This window comes from Athene cunicularia, assembly GCF_003259725.1.
Source record: "Athene cunicularia isolate RWA chromosome 4 unlocalized genomic scaffold, athCun1 chr4_part1, whole genome shotgun sequence".
Classification (NCBI taxonomy): domain Eukaryota; kingdom Metazoa; phylum Chordata; class Aves; order Strigiformes; family Strigidae; genus Athene; species Athene cunicularia.
The window spans coordinates 38,836,250-38,852,341 of NW_020799098.1; the positions used below are offsets into that span (position 1 = coordinate 38,836,250).

The window sequence follows — 16,092 nt, forward strand, 5'->3', positions numbered from 1 at the left end:
CTTCATGCTTCTACTCACTCTTTCAATCTTTCCACACTACCGGATAACACAGTAGTGCAGTGAGAACTTTACTACAACAGTGCTGACCTGTTCAACATGAATTCTGAATCCTTCTTCAGACTCGATTGTTTTCTCCAATAATGCCCACATTCCCAATTCATATAATCCTCTGCCTGTTTTAATCTGTTCTACTTTAATGGATTGAAATTAAGAAATGGGTTATTTTCTTGCCCTCATCAATGCTTATACTTCTGCCATTTTTAAAATTTTTTTGCAATTCTTGGTTTTAAACCATCAATTATTTTGTATTTTCTTTCCAGTTCATAGATTGCAGTGCTGAACACCATTCTTATTACAACTGCCTATAGTACATTTTCATCCACGATTTAGGATGTAGGTGCTGATCTATAGAAGCTGCATCTTGCCTGTGCCAGGCTGCTTCTTACTCTAACATTTATATCCAAATGTAAATGTCTTCATCTTGACCTACTGGTTCTTGGTTCAAATATGACTTTTGGTATATCATGTACTGTCAGAAACATGTGATTCAGGATGTTTTCCTATCCCAGTCCATGAAATTCCAACTCAACAATCTTCAAGGCATGATGCATGATTTAACAGTCAGGATAGATCAAATACAGGAGTAATTATAGTCCTGGTGATGCTAATTTTCTGTTCATGCCTGGTTTTGTATAACAGCTTGTTCAGAACAAAAATTCTTACCCTAACTTTTGATGGTGAAAATGCAGCTAGTCACAAATCATTTTCTGAACACATCATTTGACATTTTCCATTTTTTTTCTTTATTTTTGTCCACTACTTTAGTTATCAAATATCTTTTTAATTGTTTGGCAAGGCTTAATTTACGTTGTAAAGATGTTTAGGACACATTCAGGAAAGTCAAAGTACTGCTTTAAGTTTGAAATTGGAAAATGGTTTAAATCCTTTTGTAAAATGTTAGTAATATTTACCACTAGCCCACACAAACAACACAGAATCAGTACCAGGGATAGCATTCTTCTTATCATTTTTTTTCTGCTAAAATATGAATAGGCCAGAAGACTGGGAGGTTATAATCCAGTAAAAGACTTCAGCAATGGGAAGCCTTCACAGTAATTAAAAGTTGCATAATGACTTTATGCATCACAGGATAAAATTTTGCTGATATTAAATTCTTATAATTCTGCCTGTTAGAAATGTATGCAAAAATTCCTTAAAAAAATCGACAGGTGAGAGTTAATTCCCTCTAGAGGGATGGCAGTATTATTTTTCCAACAGTATTCTTAAAATACATGTTTTCAATTGAAAGTAATTTGAAAGGGCGGGGTTCTGCAGTGCTCAACCAGCTTTTATTCAATACTACACCAAGCTGAGAAAAAGGGAAAACATTCCTTGAATAAATACTTAGTTATAAATTACAGCTGATTTCTAAAACAAAACTTGCTTATACAAAATATGTTAATTATTATGATATTGTTTTCAGAAAAGGGCAATAAAATTATTCAAGATATTCTGAGACTTTGAAATGAGTAATGAAAGCAAATGTTAAGGATGCTATCTTACAGAAAGGTAAATGCCGCTTTGACAAAATCCATAGTCACAGCAATTACCTTTTTTCCTATTCAGCATTAGTTACCTTAATTCAAAATACTCTATTTCATGGCAGCCTTTCAAAGCAACAACTACAACAATGAAAGATTTAGAAAAAATTCAGTGCAGTGAAAGAGGACAAAGAAACAAATTCTCCATTCAGAGAAAGTGATCAATATTGAAGCTAACAATAGTCCTTTCTATATTTGTGTTCCAAATAATTTATTTATATCAAGAATAAAATTATAGGATACATATATATCCTGTAGTGTAGGAATTCTATATACCCTATAGAACAGAAATATAACTTTCTTATACAAGAGTTTAAGAAATCTAAGTGCTTTTTATATATATGTATATATACACACACACACACACACACACACACATATATATATATATATATATATATATATACATAGTAACTTGATTCTCCTGCCTTGCAAATGCATAAAATCCAGCAGTGTAATTGGACTCTCATACTTTATTTGCTTTATAATCATGTGTGATGTTTTATAGAAAGATAAATGACTATGAGTTGCAATAATGTGATGAATCAGATAAATTCAGAATGATTGATAATGAAAATTATGCCAAAAGGATAACTGCAAATTGAATTATAAAAAAAAAATTCTTATGTACTTGCTTTCTCAGAAAAGGAAATACATTTTCCTGATATGGGAAGAAATAAAGAACTAGGTTAGCTACCGAGGAAACACTTTTACTTAAAAATAATACTAAATGAGATATCAAAGTATTCAGAACAATTTAGAAGTATCAAAAAATGTAGAAATTTATGAAAAATCTATAGATATGTAAATCAATTTACACAGAATAAACACTAGATAAGCAAATAAGCAGAAGGATTAATTTTTAACTCTTAGAATTCAGTTAATATTTAAATTAAAAGACTTAGTTTTAATTAAAATGTAAGCCACAGCATTCTAGAGATTTCTATGTTCATATTCTTTGTGTGTCCAAATTTGTAACACTCTTGAGTGCTGTGTAAGACTTAATATGAAATAATTTTTAATTTAAGATATTAAATCCAAATTTTAAATTTGAAAACAGATGTTTTATAAGGCTTTCTAAATGGAAGTTGCCATAAAACTGCAACTTTTCATGTCTTGTGTAACATAGTCTTGGGAGAAAAAAAAAAAAATACATTCCCAGTCTGCACTTAACATGGCATCTGCATACACACATACCTGCATGGATTTTTTCCATTTTGGAACTCCATCCATTATTGACAAGCAAAGTTCAGCATAAATTTTTTATGAGTTAGAAAATTCCTAAGGGTTTTGCATTTCTCCCTGTGTTTACTTCTAAACAAAGCATATTTAAGCACTTCTAAAAGAGTGAATTGGTATTAATTGGAGACAATAAAGTGGGTAAGTAAAAGAGATTCACATCCCTCTGTAATTGATTTTGACTAAAAGTCAGCACAAACAAGAAAAGCACTTTATCTTTTTGAGACTTCAAAAGCCACAAATTATTTTAGTTGCACTGTGTATCACAGTGTCACAAGTTTATTTACATATATATTTACTGACTGTATTGATTTTTCAATGTCTTCTCTAGCACTAGACTAAGAATTACACATTGATAAAGACCTTTTCTTTGGGTCCACATGGCTGATTGTAGTGGCAATACTCTTCTCTCATAGCATGTGCAGAGCACACTTTAGAATGTCAGTGGGAGTTCCGAATGCATGTGGAGAGGAGGCTATAGGAGATGACATTTGCCATGTGGCTCTGAGATGAAAATTTTGCCCTAAGATAGTTCCTTCAGTAAGTTGGTTTCTTTACACCACAGCAGTCCCTTTTGTTTTAACAGAAAACAAACCTCTAAAACAATGTTAAATACAACAGACTGTTTGATATGTTATATTATGTTTAAATATCAACATAAAACAAAGGTTGACCAAAAATTTGTGATAGTAGTACTATTCTATAACAGATCTTTACTACTTTTTTGAGGTGGGGTTTTTTCTTCTGATCTAGGCTGCTATTACACCACACACAGTTAGGACCAGTCTTAGAGTACACTCCAAATTATGACATTCCACATGCACAGCTATTTGTGTAGACAATATTTAACTCTGTGATAATGGATTGATTACTGTTGGCTGAAAGTGCTATCAATCTACCAAAGTCCTGAGGAAGAGGTAACAGCAATATATAACTATGAAATTTAGCAAAATAAAATTTGCATATAAAATGACAGATATAAAAACCCCTTAAAGTTTCCATTTTTTTGCTACTACTATTTTTTGAAGCATAAACTAGCTTGAAAGGCAACCTTAGCTTTCCTAATTTCCTCTTCATACAAGAATGAACTAAGTGATTGACTGTAAAATGAGTTTCCCTAACAAAATCTCTAACCAAATGTTTTGTTCTGCTTTTTTGTTTGTTTTTCCTTGCTGGTAGCTTGGTAGCCACAAAGGAAACAGACAGTGCAAGATCTCGTAGCATGCCAATGTCACCATCTGATTTCCTGGATAAGCTAATGGGCAGGATGTCAGGCTACGATGCAAGGATCAGACCAAATTTCAAAGGTAATTTCAAACCTTAACTTTCAGGTTTTCAGTGCTCTCACACAAATGCAGTTTCTGGACCAAATATCAAAATGAAGAAGTACATTCACTGGGAGGAAAAAAAAAAAAAAAAAAAGCCTTCTTTTGTCTTTCTTTGCTATGACAGTTCAGTAATAATATGCTCTATTTCTGTCACTGTCACAGCTCCCCAGAGGCAGATGTTTTGGAAATTTAGCTTATCTCTAGATTTGAATTGTCTAATGTGGTTTGGTTTTTGCTTTTCTTTTTATTTCTGAAATGCTTGTTAGTGGATTCAAATTCCCCCTGTAGACTACCATGGCCTGAAGCACTCCAGAAAGCATGTTCTGTGAAAGAGGCCAAATCCTCATACCTGCCTGTTCCTAACTAAAAGGAAGAGTGTGTAAATGATTGGACCATCACAGTCAAACTCAAGCAAGCTTATCTCAGTTACCTAATCAATCACCAGATTAGATTTCTCACTCCTGTGCCACAGTTGTTCTTTGAAATGGCAAAAGGATCTTTCCCCTTCTTCATTTCCCTGTTCTTAGTTCTCTACTGAAACTGCACCTGGAATTGTCGGTTGGCCCGTGTTTTTAATGCACTTGTCACAAAGGAGGTTCAAACAAGCAAAGGAGATTCAAAGAAGACTGAAAGTCCAAAGTTTGCAAATTCAATTATTACATTACCCAAGGGTCCTACCGCAAACTATATTATCCAGATTCAGTCATACTAGAGTATTTAATGAAAGATTATACAAACTATAGTATTATACAAATATACAAATTATTATACAGACAAATACCACCCATTCTCACTTTTGTAGTATGGGAAGTTTAGGAAGATTTCACTATTCTGTGTTTGGAATGCAAAGAAGTCTAATAATGTAGTAGAACTATATTTAACTTTATTTCTGAACCTTTAAATCAAGTTATCAGTCTTTAAATTCTCCAGAATATAAATATTTTTTGAAATAAACCTATTGTGATAAAAAATTATATTATTCTTAGTTTGACTTAGCTGCCTTCTCCTATGCCTAAATTCTTGAGTCCATGAGATTCTCTTAGCTCTAACATTTCACTATAAGGCAGGTTTTTCTCCATGTTTAGTACAAAAAATTTCCTTCAAGCAGACAGGCCTTCCTCCTCTAAGTCATCTGATACTGCCTTTCCATCTTAATTCTTATTCAGCACTAAATTTTATAAATTTTTTGACATCTCCAAGTCCCTCCAATGACTCTAGAGCCATGCTATTTGCTGGTTTTGCCAGAATTTGCCCAGACTGATTCATAAGGACCAGGTAAGCAGTTTGTCAAATTACTTCCTCATTGGTAATCCATAAACAGTTGGTGCTGTATATATAAAATTATTACCCATTATTCACTGCAGCTAGAATACTTTGCTTTTAATGAGTTAGAGGTGCTGATATTTCTCAGAAAATAACAAACATGCACTGGAAATTCAAACACATCACATCACTGAAAGATTTACAATAATGATCAATATCCCTGATGACCATGCAGAATAAATCCCTTGGACTTTCCTTGCCAGAACTACTTTGAAGAATGTTTCAGTGCCTCTTCCTGGAGGGTTAATGTATCAAGCAGTATTTACAAAGTAATGCAAAACACTATTTCTGAAATAATTTCTTGTAGAAATGGTAGTTCTTAAATTTTTTTTTGTTCCTTGTTAAAGTTGCCCTGACTTCTTGTCACAGTATAGTCTAGCATGCAAACTGCAGGTTCAACCTCAGATAAAGCTGTGCTGGGCAAAAGACGACCTCAGGCAAAATCTAAGCACTGCGGTTTTTCTTCTTTCTTCTTTGTGTCTCCTGAAGCCCTACAAACAATTGTTTAAAAATTAGGAGCATACAGTTTAACAGTTGATTTGGGGATTGGATTTTGGAGTTTGTCATGGACACCATGCAGTCACAATCTTCTGATGGGACTTCAGTGAAGAATAGGCAGATGGTTTGGAGATTAGCAAATTCAATACAGTACTTCTTGAAAGTATAATTCAAAAGACCTAGAGCCTTATTTTGTAACTATTGAAATTTAAAGAGACAAAACCTAATTTGACATTGTTCTTTTTCAAAAAGTGCACATTCTAAATCTTCTAGACAGCTAGGCAGTTTGAACAAATCTGTCCAGAGTGATTCAGATCTATCACTGAGAATAAGTATCTCCTTAAGTGACTTTGCCACTTTCTGGTTAGTTTTATTAGTCCTAGAATAAGTGCTGGGGCTTAATGCTGCTTTGAGTTTTTAATCTGGCAACAGTTTTAAAGAAACAGAACAAGTACTAATAAGAGGAGTCAGACAATCATTTTAAATCATTTGTCCTTCCAATAAAAGTCTTATGTAGACAAGATTTTTAACTACCAATTTTAGTCATAATTAATCTTGGTCAATGACACATATTTATATATTTTGTCTGAGTGCTCTGCTTTTGGATAAGGAATTCCTCACATCTGTTCTCATTCAACAGAAATAATAAGAGAAGACTTGATATTTATTTAGTTATTGAATAAAAAAATCTTTGTTCCATTTGCAAAATATTTTTATTTCTAGTACATCAAACCTATAGCAAGATGATTCTCTTAGTTGTTCCACATCCCAGACTATATTTGTTCCTGTAAATATGGAAAAGTCTTCACTGTCTTTCAAATTCAGACACAATTATGTAAACCATGTCTAAAAATTATCATGACTTCAAGATGCTCAGGATTAACCTGAGCTTGGTTCTGCATTTGTAAATCTATACATCCCAGATTGCATCACTGATAACAACCTATTAAGGTGGGAATTTTGGAATTTATGTAGGAAATTGTAAAGTCTTCCTTGCCCTGATATTGGCAAACAGTTATCAGCTAAATCATTAGTTTAGAAATTTCTTAAGACAGGATTTAACTGGAAAAAAAAAATAGATAAATATATTCTTCTGATCACCTCTGGAAGCTGTTTATAATTTTGGCCTTTGCAGTATTTTATAGCAATAAAATCTTTGTGTTTTGGAATAGTGAAAGTATCAATTTTTGTTTGCTTTGAATTTGGTGACTATTTTAGTGATTTTATTGCCATGTGGCATATTGAGAGGAAAATTACTTCATTTTGATCTTTACAGATTTATGTACTTATGTATCACTCCCTACTATATCCTTTTGCCAATGTGAAGAGTCCTGTTCTACTTAAGCTGGTTTTGTGTGGCAGCATTTCATAGAATTTGTGATTTCCTGCCATCTCTTTTCTCCCTAACATATCCTTTTGAGGCAGACAGAGGAGAAACTTTGAAGGTTCAAGATGGAAGTTCATGATCAACTTGATCATGATGGAAGTTCATCCATCAACTTGTATGTTAGTCCTTTATGTATTTCTTTGCATTCTCTTATCTTTGTTGATTAGAGAGCATGCTCCCAGAGAACCATCCATAATTAATCTAGCCTTTCTTTCCTGTGTGGAAATCATTAATTTGGAGTCCTTCAGTAGGAATGCATTGTAAGGACTATTTGACATTTGACCAACAGTAAATTTCATCAAACATTTTATTGCTTGATAGCTCAGTACTTTGTGATTTTTCTCAACCTACTTGCAGTTGGCTTTATATACAACCACCCTAAATAATCTTATACCAGAAGCAAAATTATATGGCTATATCTTCTTTTCTAGGTCTTTAATATTGAACTACAAGATTTAGTGCAGATCCGTGAAGGAATTCACCAGCAGTCACCTCGCATTTTGAAAAATGACTATTTATTCCTAACATTAAATAACTTTAAAGCAAAAGGCCTATAAGCAGATTTCCTCTCACTTCATCAAGACTAATATCCTTAAAAAGCCTTTGACAAAACGTCATGTTGAAAACTTTTTGAAACTCCAAATAAACTATTTTAATTAATGTAATTATATATTACAATTAATATTTATTTGAGTTAATTAGATTGCCTTCGTCCACATGCTCATCAGCTATTTCAGAGACCTTCGTATATGTGAGATGTTATTTCAGTAAAAATATTATTAATCCATATCTCTTAATCATAACATTTCTCATAATTTCTACCAGTTTTGCTTGTACAGAGGTAAGGTTTGCAGGTATAAAGTTCATTGTCCTTGTCATCCACCATCATAACTGAAGTCTATTTTTCTTTTTTAATTCAGATTATACTTGCTGGACATGTTACACATTTCCACTGATACCAAAACTGACACAAACAATAGCTGACTTACAGTGATCCATATTGCCACAATCTTGCAAAGATTTTTTATAATGTCTGTCTTGATATCACCTCAGCCTGTCAGTTTGTTCCTGTTCACTTAGTCTGAAATGTCTTCTACAGTCCTCTTGCAAATCTTCCATCAGAATGGCTCCAGTATTTGACACAGCTGGCAACTGGAGACAAATGCTGCTACAAAGACTTAATTTAGTTTTCCTGTTCTGACCTTCTTCACTTTCACGGATACTTTTATATCTTAATCATCTCTTGACTTACCCTTCCAGGTCTTGGCAGGATTCTATTTTTAATGCCTTGCAGATAGTTATTGTTAGCTTTTCTGTCCCTAGTGAGTTTTCAGTCTACTTTTACTCTTCCTGTCTTTAATCCATGTTCAACTTGCCCAAGTTCCTATGTTTGAATACGACTTCCAGTTTCAACAACTTCATTTATGCTTTTTTTGGACCACATTTTGGGAAGTTTATTTTTACTCTCAGCAAAATATCTTTAAGTAATGTCTAAACCATTTACAAACTGGTTTTAGCTTCTCCTTTTATGCTCTTTTTAACTAGCTGTTAACTATATTTTTGTGATGCTGCTTTTGAAATTAAGCATCAGCACTGTAGTGTTTTAGGGATTTTTCATAAAGGCAACTATGTTGATACAGAAAACTTACACTTTAAAGCATAGTGCTATGTTAAACAAGATAGTATCCTACTGAATTTGAAATTATGACAAGTACTACAACATGAAAGTGTTTGAAAGGAAAGCTGCCTTGCAAACAAATTATCTAACAAAGCCAGGAAATACAATTTTCTCCATGACAGATTTTAGTACTCTGTCTTTGTTCATCTCCCTGCTTTTTCTTTTTTCCCTTGATCCTTTTCAGGAGGTGTCAATGTTAAGCTTTTACTGAATTCTAAGAAGTACTGGATATGCTCAACAGCTCTAAATAATTAACCAAGCAGCAAAGTGAAAACAGTGTCAAAGTGACTGCAAAGTGATACCTCCTTACCTGAGAACTCTGCTCCATAGGTATAGTCTTGTGTATTACAAGGACTGAAGTACATATCATTATGTTTTGTTGCAATCGCTATACAGTACTTCAAAACAATTACTGCCATGAGGAAAAACCCCTGGGTGTTCCAAGTTGTGTAGTTGTGTCTTGTTAGCAGAATTTTTAATGGACATTCTGACTCCTCAAGTATTTAATATCAAGTTCATTGGTCACATTAGATTTTATTAGTTGCAAACCACCAACAACAGCAGAGAAATTTCTTACTTCAGTGACCCTGAAAAATAAATATAACATTACATAAAAAGATATATAACATTACATAAGGGTTTGTAAGACCAGTCCTCAAATTCCACATATAGATCTTTCATTATTAGTGACTGCTTACAACTGCAAAAAGAAACCAGGTTCTCCAATGTTGAACTGGAATATTAAAGTGCAGGAGGGTGGCAAAAAATCCTTGTGGTGGAAGATCCTTACTTCTGCTGTACACACACTGAAATTGCTAAGACATAATGGAGAAATTAACATGCTCTACCACAATGTCATTTTTACATAGACGTTCAGAGAAATAATTTAAAACCTTTTCCATGAATAGACGATTTGTTGTTCAGTTATCATAATGACTTCTCTGCCACTACTGATACTTCACAAATGCAAAATAAAACAGAACAGTTGACTGAAGACTCATGGCAACAGAAAACTCAGTTTAAATGGATTTAAGAGAAATGGGAGTAGAATCTAAGTCATTTGTTCCTGTAAACAGTAGAGATAAGAGAGTAGCAACAATATATTTCTGTTACCAGTGATGACAGATAACATTAAAGGTAGCAGCTGCCTTGAGTGAAAAAGGTCACTTTTCCCCTAATTGTTGTGAGAAGTGACATATATTGCTCACCAAAACACACATAAAAATATTTTTTTGTATCTATTTCAAATGGGATGTTGATTTTTTTTCATAGTATTATCTGTACAATTTTATAATGAACTTTCTTTCTTTTTGTTTTTTATTTCTATAACTGGCCAGTCAAGTAGTGTACCTTTGAGAAAAATCAAAAGGAAAATTATTAGAAAGCATTCAATTTAATTGTTCATTAAATGAGTTGTGTATATAGCATTATTTCCTCTTAAGTCAATAAACATTGTTTCATAACAGTTTATATTTTACAGTCACTCAATAAGCAATGATTCTGGAACAGGGACTGGTGTTTCTTTTTCCTTTGCAGGCCCTCCAGTTAATGTCACATGCAACATATTTATAAACAGCTTTGGATCCATTGCAGAGACAACCATGGTAAGATATTTTACCTCAAACAATGTTTAAAGTTCAAGTTAAATATTTTCAAAGGCTCAAAAGCTATCTAGGGCTTCTCTTCACATGGAACTAATGAAGAAGGAAATCCATGTCTGAGAACAGAAAGTGAGAACCTTTAATTTGGCAATTGATTTTTTCTTAAAGAAAATCCATCATTGTACCATCAAACACACAAGTAAAAGGAAAGCCAAAAGGTTTTTTTTAATATCTCCATAAGTCTTATTTGGCAGTTATAATGAACTTCTTATTTTAAATTTAGATAAGTATTAGTTTCTACAGTGTTCCATCTTTCTAATCTTAAAAATGTCAATTCATTAAGTTGCTTTGATAATATTTTATAATTTCATTGTATACAGTGCATATTGGGATGTATACTTTATTTAAAAAGTCCTTCTTCCAACAAGCTATTGTACTGAGATAATAGAATAACTAAAACAATGATCTGGTATGTAAAATTTCATTATGAATTCCAAGAGTGGGGTAAATATAAGTACATTGCTTGCTTTCTGTACACACTTATAATTTGTCTATTAAAGAAAGGCAGAATCATAGAATCATAGAATACCAAGTTGGAAGGGACCTCAAGGATCATCTGGTCCAACCTTTCTTGGCAAAAGCATAGTCTACACAAGATGGCCTAGTGCCCTGTCCAGCTGAATCTTAAAAGTTTCCAATGTTGGGGAATCCACCACTTTCCTAGAGAGATCATTTCAGTGGCTGATTGTTCTCATTGTGAAAAAAATTTCCGCTTGTGTCCAGTCACAATCTCTGCAAGAGTAACTTTTACCCATTATCCCTCATTTTTCCATGGGACTCCTTGTAAAAAGTAAGTCTCCTTTGCAGCTACCCATTAAATACTTGAACATGATGATGAAGTCTTCCCTAAGCTTTCTCCTTTAGAGGCTGAACAAATACAATTGTTTCAGCCTTTCCTCACTTGGCAGGCTTCACAGTCCCTTGATCTTCTTTGTGGCCCTCCTCTGGACACTCTCCAGCCCCCTTAGCAGGGACCAAAACTGAACACAGTATTCTAGGTGTGGCCTGACAAGTGCTGAATCAAGTGGTATAATGACTTCTTTATTGTTGGGATTCAAGAGGATTTTCTGCGAGAGAACGGACATGTGAGCAATCCTGCGTGAGAACAAGACTGATAAGAGCCTCAGCCTGAGCAAGAATGCAGTAAGAATGTGACCCTGAATGAGGGGGGAGAAACTCAAGGAGACAAACAACCCCCGGAAGGGGTTGGGACGGAAGAGGAAGTTACACAAGGCGGGAAGCCTGGCAAGGCTGATGTGGCACTTCTTATCCAATCATAAGAAGGTTTAAAGCGCGGCTAAGATAACTGTCCAATCTTGAGGACTTGTACTGCGTGTTACTCACGTGTGCGGGAGAACATTATCAAAGGGCTTTCTTGGTTGTAATAAACAGGCATTGCTTGATCACATTGGTTGTGTGCATGCTCAGCTCTCCCGCACTTTATCTCTGCTGGGGATGCCCTTATTGATGCAGCCCAGCATCCCACTGGCTTGCTTTGCCACTGCAGCTCACTGGTCACTCATGTTGAGCTTGCCAGGTCCCTTTCCACAGAGCTGCTCCCCAGCCAGGTAGATCCCAGCCCCTGCTGCACTCCTGGATTATGTTTTCCCAGGTGCAAGATCTTACAGTTGTCCTTGTTGAACTTCATAAGGTTCTTGTTAGCTCACTCTTCCAGCCTATCCAGGTTTTCCTGCAGGGTGGCTTTCCCTTCCAAAGTATTCACTTCCCTGCTTGGTTTAGTATCATCAGTAAACTTCATCAGGGTACACTTGATCCCATCATCTAGATCACTTATTAAACAGCTTGGACCCCATATAGATCCCTGGGGGACCTCAACTGACAGGTTGCCAGTTTGAAAAGGAGCTATTTACCACCACCCTCTGGGTACGGCCTGTCAGTGAGTTCCACACCCACTGTACAGACCACTTGTGTAGACCATAATGTACCAGCTTCTCTAGGAGGAGAAGGCTGTGGAAAACCGTATCAAAAGCCTTGGAGAAATCCAGGTAGACGATGTCCACCACTCGCCCCACATCAACTGAGCAGGTTACATTGTCAAAGAAGATGACCAGGTTTGTCAAGCACGATTTTCCCTTGGTGAATCTGTGCTGGCTTTTCCCAATCATGGGCATCATTTGACTTGTGATAACCTGCAGAAGGATTTGTTCCATAACTTTCCCAGGGATTGAAGTAAAACTGATGTGTCTATAATTTCCAGGACCTTCCTTTAAGCCCTTCTTGTAGACGGGGTTGATGTTTGCATCGACCTATATTTTTGTTTCCAAGGTCTGGAGTCCAACAGTGTTGGTAAAACAGAGGTGAAGATAGAGTACAAAAAGACTGGAGATTTTAAGAAAATAAGGAGGAATGGAAGTCAAAGCCTAAAGATAGTAAAACTAGATATTGAACTGTGGATGTAAAAACAAACAAACAAACAAACAAACAAAAAAAACCACCACCAAACCTTAGATAATCTTATTTAAAAGGTGAAACATATATCTAATAACTTGGAGCACAGATTTACTTATTACAGTTTGGTAAAGGAGGAGATACAGGCATCCTTTCTCCATACGAATGACTCTCATGTTTTGAAGAAAGGCAAATAAACACCTTTGAAAACAGTTACAAAGTAATTTGGGGACAGGGAGGGTTAAAATATAGCAAGATGAAGGAAGAACTCTGGGAGTTTGTAAGATCCAAATATAGTAAATATTCTGAAATCCCCAAAATTTCAGGAGTCATGATACCTACTTGGAATGACAGAACATAAACTAAAATAATTGGTATAGCCAGAAAAAAAAAAAAAAAAAAAAAAAACAATTCCCAGTAAGAGCAAAAATGATACCTTTGAATGTAACCAAGGACCTGTAGTTAAGAAATCAATAACATATTCATAAAGTCCAATATTTATGCAAATATTTATGCCCCCTGTCTCCAAAGTGATATTCACAGCTGCCTGATATTTACCGGCATTGGAAAACAGTGGTAGATATTAATGAGAGAGGCAAATTATTTTTTTCGGGCAGAAAATTACTTTAGTTTGTATTTAGGTGCCTTGCCAGATTGCAAAGCCCAAACAAAGTGACATGGCATCCAAGGAGATGTATTCAGGTTTGATCAGAGGTTTAAGCAACACCTACATGATTAGAAGAGTGCTCCACACATACTTTTTAATGGCTGAATGGTGCAAAGCAGGAGACAAACCACAGGGTCAGCAAAGTGCAAAGATCCAGCAATTAGATCACTATGAAGAGGCTATTTAGAAAACTGAAGTTGCTATCACATTAAAAAAAATGTCCTGAATTTGGGAAGAGGGTGCCTGAGTTCACATCTCAAATGTATTTTCTCTCCAAAAAAGAGAATTATAAACATTTTATTTCAGTGGAACTTAGTAAGTTATTACATTACTTCTCTTTTATAATGGAATTACGTTCTGTTCTGTGTTGCCTTGGAAGCAAATTAAAACAGTTGAGATACACTAAAAATTGATCTGTAGCAAATAGTTCCAGGTAGCATGTAATAGAAAATGCCAAATTTAGTCAGCACCACAGGATTCTTCACTCTATCAATTATATGCATTAAAAAACTGGACAATTAAGGACAAACTTGACCTTAGGACAAATACTGCCTTTGTGATGCTGAAATTCTGTCTATAATGTATTCACTGATACAGTTCAAACCAGAATTTTGCTTATGGTCAGCAGCTGTTGACCTCTCAGAAACTCAAATCTTTGCAGAAGAGCAAATGCTTTTGTGTAGATAGGACTTTTAATTGTGCATTTTATTAGCTTTAGTTCTTCCCAGAATTAATGATTAACATCTTCTGTAAACCATGAAAATCTTTCATTCTTAAAATTATGAGCAAAACCATCTTGCATTATTTTACAAACTTTGTTGACCAGAAGTCAATTCATTGCAGTTCAGTATTTTACCATTTTACCAATTTTATTTACTGCAGTCTTAAAAATTCAGATACCTATGTCTTAATATTTATTCTAAATCTTGATGCATAGAACGACTCAGTAGAACAATTTATTAGACTCAAAAAGAACTTTTGTATTCTTGATAAACACTTTTTCCAAACTGTAAACAAAAGAGCCTAAGTAAGCAACAAAAGAAAAATAAAACCTGGCCACCTTGAAGTCTCGACGGTATATAAATTTACCTGCTGGATGTGCGTATAATCTAGTAGCTTTAAAGAAGTTCGAGTACATCAAGCCACGTCCTTCACTGTGGTTGTAATTGTTGGCACTGTCAGACTCTCTCCTCGTCTCCGTTCTGTAGTTCTCTCACTGATGACCAAAATCTTTGAGCTCCCTCTGCTGCTCAGTCACGTATAACACAGTAAACAGTTACAGAAGAATAATGGGTTAAAAAAACCCATGATCGGATGCAAAATAGCCCGGTGCCAACTTTACTTTACTGGACTTTATAGTTCTCAATAAGGAAGAGGAGTTTGTCAGTGAGCACTGAGAACTTACAGTGTGTGGCAGGAATCAGTTTTCAAGCAACTCACCCACACCTGGTCTAATAGATCAGGAAAGACAGCCAAACCAAATTTAAAAAAAAAAAAACCCAAACAAAAAAAAACAAAAAAAAACAAAACAAAAAAAAAAACAACAGTAGATTAATTTGGTTTACAGCTTGTTAACTCTGTAAATTGGTTCTTTCTTGCTTTCTTTTTTCTTGTTTTTTTGTTTGTTTGTTTTGTTGTTATTTTTTTGCATTTCTTTCAACTTCTTTTAGAATATGGGTTACAGTTATTTCACATTCTCTTTCTTTGTCTCAAGAGAAAAATCAGAGGATTCATAGTGGGGAAAAGTCATGCCACCTCTTGCTAGGAAGCTGTGATTCTATTTGAACCTAGGTAATTGTAAGTGATCATATGAAGAACTTAATTTATGTCATGTATGCTCTGAGGAGGCAGGAAAAAAAAAAAAAATAAATTAAATCACATCATTTAAAAATCCCTAAAACAAACTTTCATCATCAGCACCGTAAGTCCAGCCTTGCCAATCTTTCTATGTTACTGAGCTGAATGGTACTACCAGATCTGTCTTGATATTTACAAAGTGAGGGTTTCACACTCATCCTCTAACCAAGTAAAACTCTTATTGCTTTGCTCATATAAAGGAAAATCTAGGTCCAGACTTTCATTTTTTACATGTTGCTACTATTTTTTCTTTTCACATAAGGATTTAAAAAATCTTAAAGAATAGGAGATTAAAAAAATGTGGAAGCCCATATAATTTCATTATATGAAATTAATATAACATAATTAACATAATTTAACATCTGATTTTTTTATTTAAGATAGTGACATAACTAAGCATGCTTGACCTTAAAAATCTGACAGATCACTTGGATTGCTACAGTT

General features: G+C 34.5%; 1 protein-coding gene across 3 annotated transcripts in view; it reads left to right on the forward strand.

Moving 5' to 3' along the window:
- The first annotated feature begins 1,467 nt into the window (after positions 1 to 1,467).
- The window catches only part of GLRA3 (glycine receptor alpha 3), a 76,074-nt gene continuing 61,449 nt past the window's right edge, over positions 1,468 to 16,092 (forward strand). Inside the window, exons 1-3 of one of the 3 annotated variants that reach the window (XM_026846576.1) lie at positions 1,468 to 1,569; positions 4,020 to 4,147; positions 10,591 to 10,658. In XM_026846576.1, the coding sequence (XP_026702377.1) occupies positions 4,063 to 4,147; positions 10,591 to 10,658 (153 nt within the window). In that variant the 5' untranslated portion in view covers positions 1,468 to 1,569; positions 4,020 to 4,062. The remainder of the gene's footprint in view (positions 1,570 to 4,019; positions 4,148 to 10,590; positions 10,659 to 16,092) is intronic. The other 2 variants (XM_026846574.1, XM_026846575.1) reach the window with 2 other exon arrangements.